The 6,091-nt window shown below is 33.3% G+C and overlaps 1 protein-coding gene across 3 annotated transcripts; it reads right to left on the minus strand.

Moving 5' to 3' along the window:
* Window positions 1-777: 777 nt before the first annotated feature.
* Window positions 778-4,280, minus strand: LOC107953694 (axial regulator YABBY 5). Of its 3 annotated transcripts, none has more exons than XM_016889080.2 (8): window positions 3,968-4,205; window positions 3,738-3,814; window positions 2,632-2,751; window positions 1,740-1,860; window positions 1,606-1,654; window positions 1,448-1,523; window positions 1,263-1,332; window positions 778-979 (listed from the first exon to the last, which is right to left on the minus strand). In XM_016889080.2, exons 2-7 carry the CDS (start codon window positions 3,810-3,812, stop codon window positions 1,273-1,275), a joined length of 501 nt encoding a protein of 166 aa, XP_016744569.2. In that variant the 5' UTR covers window positions 3,813-3,814; window positions 3,968-4,205; the 3' UTR covers window positions 778-979; window positions 1,263-1,272. The 3 variants fall into 3 exon arrangements, with proteins under 3 accessions (XP_016744569.2, XP_016744568.2, XP_016744567.2); XM_016889079.2 differs by having other exon boundaries at window positions 3,973-4,148; XM_016889078.2 differs by having other exon boundaries at window positions 3,738-4,280.
* Window positions 4,281-6,091: the final 1,811 nt, after the last annotated feature.

Genomic DNA, 6,091 nt, shown 5'->3' on the forward strand with positions numbered 1-6,091 from the left:
AAAAATATGAAAACATATTTATTATTTATTTTATTGTAATAGAAACATGAGAAATTAAAAGGTTAAATATGTATTTATATATACTTGAAATAGGGTTAATTTATCAATTAAAATTAAAATTAAAAGTCCTTATTTTTAAAATTTTCAATTTTGCAAAATTTTTTAGTAAAAAAAATGAAAATAAATTTTAATCCTTTTTTTAACTTTAGCATAAATAGTAAAAGACTGACATAAATATAACCATACAATAAGTGTAGTTTATCAAAATGAAAAGAAAAAAATATATACAATTGAGGTATTTTTTAGGGTTAGTAGAGTACAAAAACCAAAAGGCAAAATGAAAGTGAGTTGAAGGAAAATGGAGAAAATGAATCAAAGTCAGGATCCAATACTCCAGCATGATGGTGATTGCTATTCCTATCCATTTTGAAAATTGATCCAAAATCTTTGGTAGTAATTTTTTTTCTTTTATTAGGTTAAAATAATTTTGATAAACTACCCTTGATTGTACACTTATAGATTTATGTTAATCTTTCACTACCATTAGATTTGTGATAGAATTTTTTTTTTAAAAAAAAGAAGCTTGCTAGTATTTTTCTTTTCTTTTATTAGGTTCAAAAAACTATTGAAAAGGTGCCATCCCTCTTATAGCAATGGAGTTTTGTGGAGATATACAATGTTAAAATTGTATTCAAAATTATGAGAAATGAGTAAATCTATATCATGGATGCAAGAGAACTAAATAATTGAAGTAATGTAATTACTAAAGACTCTTGATTTTCACAAAGAATATATTTATTCTTAAGTGGAATTTATTATTAGTATAGGTTCATTTTATGAGGATGAGAACATAACTGAGTTGGAGTAAATTAATAACATAAAAGGATATAAATTCATGCCTTAAAAACACACATGTCCAAACCATAGCTTTAACTGGGAATTAGGGTACTTTGTTCGTCAGACTCCTTGCCATGACTGCCTGTTCAAAATCATGAAATTCAATATCCCATAAAATAATCAACTACCCTTTCACTTGCTGTATGTGCATGGCCTTAATAAAAAGGGAGGGTTTATTGAATCAGATATGGAATATACTTGGCCTACCATTTTATCTTCACTGATATAATCTTTAAGGATATATTTGCTAATAATTCTTTCCCAAATTCCCATCAATTTATAGTGTTCAAGGATGATTTCTCAACTTTCCATAAATAGAAATGTCTACAGAGAGAGAGAGAGAGAAAGGGGATTCATACACTTACATCATCCATCTTAGTTTGATTTTTGGTTTTCCAGCATGAGCCCAAAATGAATATGAGGGAAGTGCGCCCACTATATTATATAAAAGGAGGTGGGTCAATACTCAATAGCCAAAAATATTTGATATGAAAATCTTAAAAAAGTCAGTCATTCTGATGAAAGTTTCTGCAGCCTTAAATGAACATACATTCTTAGCAGCAGTGCTGAATGCTTCCCTGTGGCTGATATCAGGATTGTTGGCCTTGATCCTTTGGATCTCCTCTCTGCATCAATTTCATAACGATATTTTTTTCATATAAATTAACCCCTATCATGTATACAAATTATGGAGTGCGATTTTCTTACTTTATGAACTGGTTGTATGCAGAAGGCACTCGCTGCCTCTTCTCGGGAGCTGAAAATGAAAATAATAATACCTTTATAAGTTGTGAAATTATTTCTTAATTAAACAAAAACACAGATTAGTTTAATTTACTTACGTCGATTAACTACCCTTTCCTCAGTAGCATTTTTGGAAGGAGCTCGCATTGAGAACTTGGTGTTGCATTTGGAAGAGGAGCCCTGATCGGTCCTGTAATCTTGTGTTGCATAACTGGCTCCCTATAAAAATTCCAACTTTAAGATTATATCATCAATCAAGAAAAAGAGAGCCATATTTTCATAATTGGGTCCTCTCTTTTATTTTATTTCATGGTAACATGAAGCATTTGTGTAGTTTTTGCCAAAAATAAATAATAATAAAAAAGAACAAATGGAAGAGATGCAAGTTGGAAGCAACCATAGAGGAAGGTGCGAAAAAGAGAAAGAGATAAAGCTGAGTCCACTGATCTGAAATGATGTTGTAAGAGAGAGAGAGAGAAGGAGCAAAACCAGCATTGAAGTGACTGAATCTGTTAGAATTGCAGCGTCATTTAAGAAACATAGGGACATAAATAAGATCATTTAAGGCCGGCCCTAAATCAGTTTCTAACCCAAGGAATTCTCACAAATCTACCGATTTTTTCCCTTTCTTTCTTTCCAAAAACAAAAAATCATTAAACCTAAGAACCCTAACTTATATGTCAATCAAATCAAGCTACCAAAAGTAGCAGCCCTTAGAAGAAGAATGAAAAAAACATAATGTGTGGGTAAAATCCATCTCTCTCTCTCTCTCTCTCTATATATATAAAAGAGTGAATAAAACAATTTCCAAGATGGCGGCTGCTAGGGTTTCCACTTCCTGTGAGTACTGCAACTATTTCATAGAGGAGGAAAAAAACTAAAAAATTCTCCTAAAGCTTTGGCTTATATTTTAAATGGAAAAGAAGAAAATGTGGAGGAACCCAAAAGCCCTAGTTTGGGAGGCATAAATACAAACAGGATTCATATCACCTGAGCATCTTGCCATGACAGTGACTGAAATGCAGCCGCCATGTTCACCGACCATAGGTTGGTGCAGTGCCCACACCGGACTGTCACACTATCGAATAGGCTGCTGCATGGAACGCTTACCTGCGTATTAATTCAATACAATTAAGCTACCACATACTGTACTATGTCTTTCTCAAATACTATGATTGCAAAGGAAGATTCAATTGTAAACTGTAAAAAAACTGAAATAAAATCCCAGATCAGCTATAGCATAAAAAAAATTGGATTCTTTTTATACTCGATCAACAAAAAAGGAAAACTAGGACATTAATTATGGAGAGAAGAAGAGAAATGGGTTTTTGAGTTTTTCTTCTTTTTTTTTTGGTTGGATGGAAAGAAGATAGTAGTAATAGTAAAATTTTGGGTGAATGGTGGGTTTCTTAATGTGTTTGAGATGGGTGTTTTCTGGGAAATGATCAAAGTAGATAGATCTTCTTTTGCTCATTTCCCCATTAGCTAAAGAAGCTGAGTTAGCAGAGGAAGCAGGCCGTAGCAGTGTTTTTAGCAAGGGAAAGGTATGTAACAACAATAGCAAACCAAGGGAGTTGAGGAGTTGTCCTCATCAGATTATCAACAAAATGCCAGTGTTTGGACTTTGGACGTTAAAATAAACTCTTCTATTTACTATAAATAACATAATAATATTATTAAATAAGAAGTAATCTCCAAGCCCACCCCCCTTTCTCTCTCTCTCTCTCTCACAAGTCACACCCTCCTTCTCTGGGTCTTTGCATTATTACTTTTTTTTTTTACTGCAAAAGAAGAAGAAAAAGAAAAAGTCCAAAGACGGGGACCTGACTGCTAAGAAAAAAACAAGCAACCCCAGTATGAAAATCAATGGATTTCAGTATAAATAAATAAATAAGAACACGGGAGAACTGATCTCCGAAACAAAAACAGCTTTTATCGGGATCTAAACTGTTCTTCTTCCAAACATAGACACCGAGAAATAAGATACCAAATAATGAGTTAGTGGGTTGCTGATAAGAACTGTGAACATAAAATAAAGGAAGCAGATCCACCCATTAAAAAGAATACATATTATATTTATATATGAGATCAGATACCGCGAGAACTATGTTGCAGAAGTTGCAAGGGATATAGCAAAGTTGCTCAGGCGCAAGGTTGGTGCAGGTCGACATGTCTTTCAAGCAAAAGAATTAAATCAAAACTTAGAGCAACGAAGATAAGATAAAGGGAAAGAGAATCAATAGCTTCGATCTGCAACAAAGTAACAAAAACCACAAGATGAAAGAATAAGTTGGAAGCTTAAAGGAAGAGCTTTTATTATTCTCACTCAACTCCTTTCTTTAAAACCGGGTTATGTATCACGACAGTAAACTAAATGTCCTTCATATATAGAAATTTTATTCTGAGAGAGAGAGAGAGAGAGAAAAGGGAAAAGAGAAGAAGGAAAGAGATAGATAAGATCCAATGAGGGTAATATAAAAGAGAGTGAAGCTGATAATATATGGTGAGAAAATAAAAAGGTTAAATTTTAGTACTAGTGCCCACGGCTGGCATCAAATGCTGGGACCTTGAAGAGCAAATAAAGGGTTTCTTTTTTCTCCTTATAGGTGTGACCGGGTTTATAGTTAGACATATAAGTCCCTTCAACCAAACCCATACTAAGATTCCAACCCTAAATCTCTTGTAGAAAATCATTTTCAGTGAAGAATCGGATGAATGAACTTGGTTATTAACCCCATGAAAAATTAGGGTTTCAAAGAAAAGGAAAGTTTGGAAGTATTACCAACTCTGTCAAATTATACTTGGTATTATGATGAAATGAATGCGACCCTGATCCTGACCCCCTGCGACAACCGCAGCGGAGGAGCGGGGCGAATTTTGTATCTCATTCCCTTCTTTTCTTCAACTATAGTCCATTATTCACTTAAGTAATTGTCATATGTATGTATATATATTGCGCCATATATTTGGGAATAACGGGTAACAGTAAACCTGAAACCTAAAATTGTTTGAAACTTAAAGCAATGAGAGTGAAATTTGAATATCATGAAACCCAAAATCGCAAAGTATATTTTCATGTATCATATGGAGAGAGTTTGATGGACTCTGTGATAGTTGGATTTCACGGCGTTAACCAATGTCCCCTCATCACTCATGAGCCAAAGGTGCATTAATTTGCTGTAAATAGAAAGAGGAAGTTTACTCATATGATTTTTTATAATTAAATTGAAAGGAAAATGTTAACTAAAATCCAACCAGGTTAAGCTGATATTTTAGGGAAAAAATACAAATAATAAATTGTTTTTTCTTAAAGAAAAATGTTAACCGATGCTTAACTGGCAATAGTTAATGTGATATTAATAAAAGGTATATTATTTTGAACTTTGTAAAAGCAATACATTAAATGTAAAAAAATAATCTTATAACTAGTCAAATGAACATTTTCTAAATTTGTATGGGTTAACTGGAATTAAAAAAAAAATATTTCAGGATGTTATTGGTGCAGTAAAGGATATATGGTATTCATTTCATGTAGGAATTGTGTAAAAGAGAAGGTAACATGGACGTGTATATACATAAATGTATGTGTGTGTGGTTGGTATGCCTCTCTCATTCTCTCTGCAAGATACTGCATTGCTTTGTAGTTTGAACCTCGCTCTTGAGGCGGCAGGAAACTGATTAATAGCGTCTGAATCATCTCTTTATATCACTCATCCCTATCGGTAACTTATTACTGTACATTTCTTTTCTCGGCAAATAAAAGTTTTATTAAAAGAGGCACAAAAGCTACAAACAAGACTTAAATATATCATGAAAAACGACTCATAAAGGATCACACTTAGAAAATCAAGACACATAAAAGGATCACACCCATAAAGGATCACACTTAGAAAATCATGAAAAACGACTCATAAAGGATCACACTTAGAAAGTCAAGACACATAAAAGGATAGATCAATGCAAACAATCCCTCGTAATCGAAGGCACCCGCTCGATTAAATGCATCTAAAAAACATTCATAATTGACACTTTTCCACCTTATTGGAAATCAGATAAAAAAACTCTTTGAAAAGCTTAAAAAAATATACCATAAACAGCAGCTGAAATGAGTAACTGAACATATGTATATAATGTTAATTTGTCTTTTGGGACTAAATTTTGCAATATAGCAGGTTGAAACCAACGATGTATTAGTTTGAAGGATTTTGCCTTCAAAGTTGCAACACAATCCATGGATGTCGCGACACCAACTTTTAATGTTGGGACATCCTCTGTTTGAGGTTGCGACATCAACCTACTGTCTTTAAGGTCATAACATTGCACTCCTGAAGTCACGATGGGAGACCCTTATAGTCGCGACGCCAACCCATAACATTTTCAAAACTTTTCATTTTAGTCGTCAAATGGTCTCAAGTTATTATAAGAGCTTTCGTAAGCTCGTATTCACCCG

This window comes from Gossypium hirsutum, chromosome D07 (assembly GCF_007990345.1).
Source record: "Gossypium hirsutum isolate 1008001.06 chromosome D07, Gossypium_hirsutum_v2.1, whole genome shotgun sequence".
NCBI classification, from domain to species: Eukaryota; Viridiplantae; Streptophyta; class Magnoliopsida; order Malvales; family Malvaceae; genus Gossypium; species Gossypium hirsutum.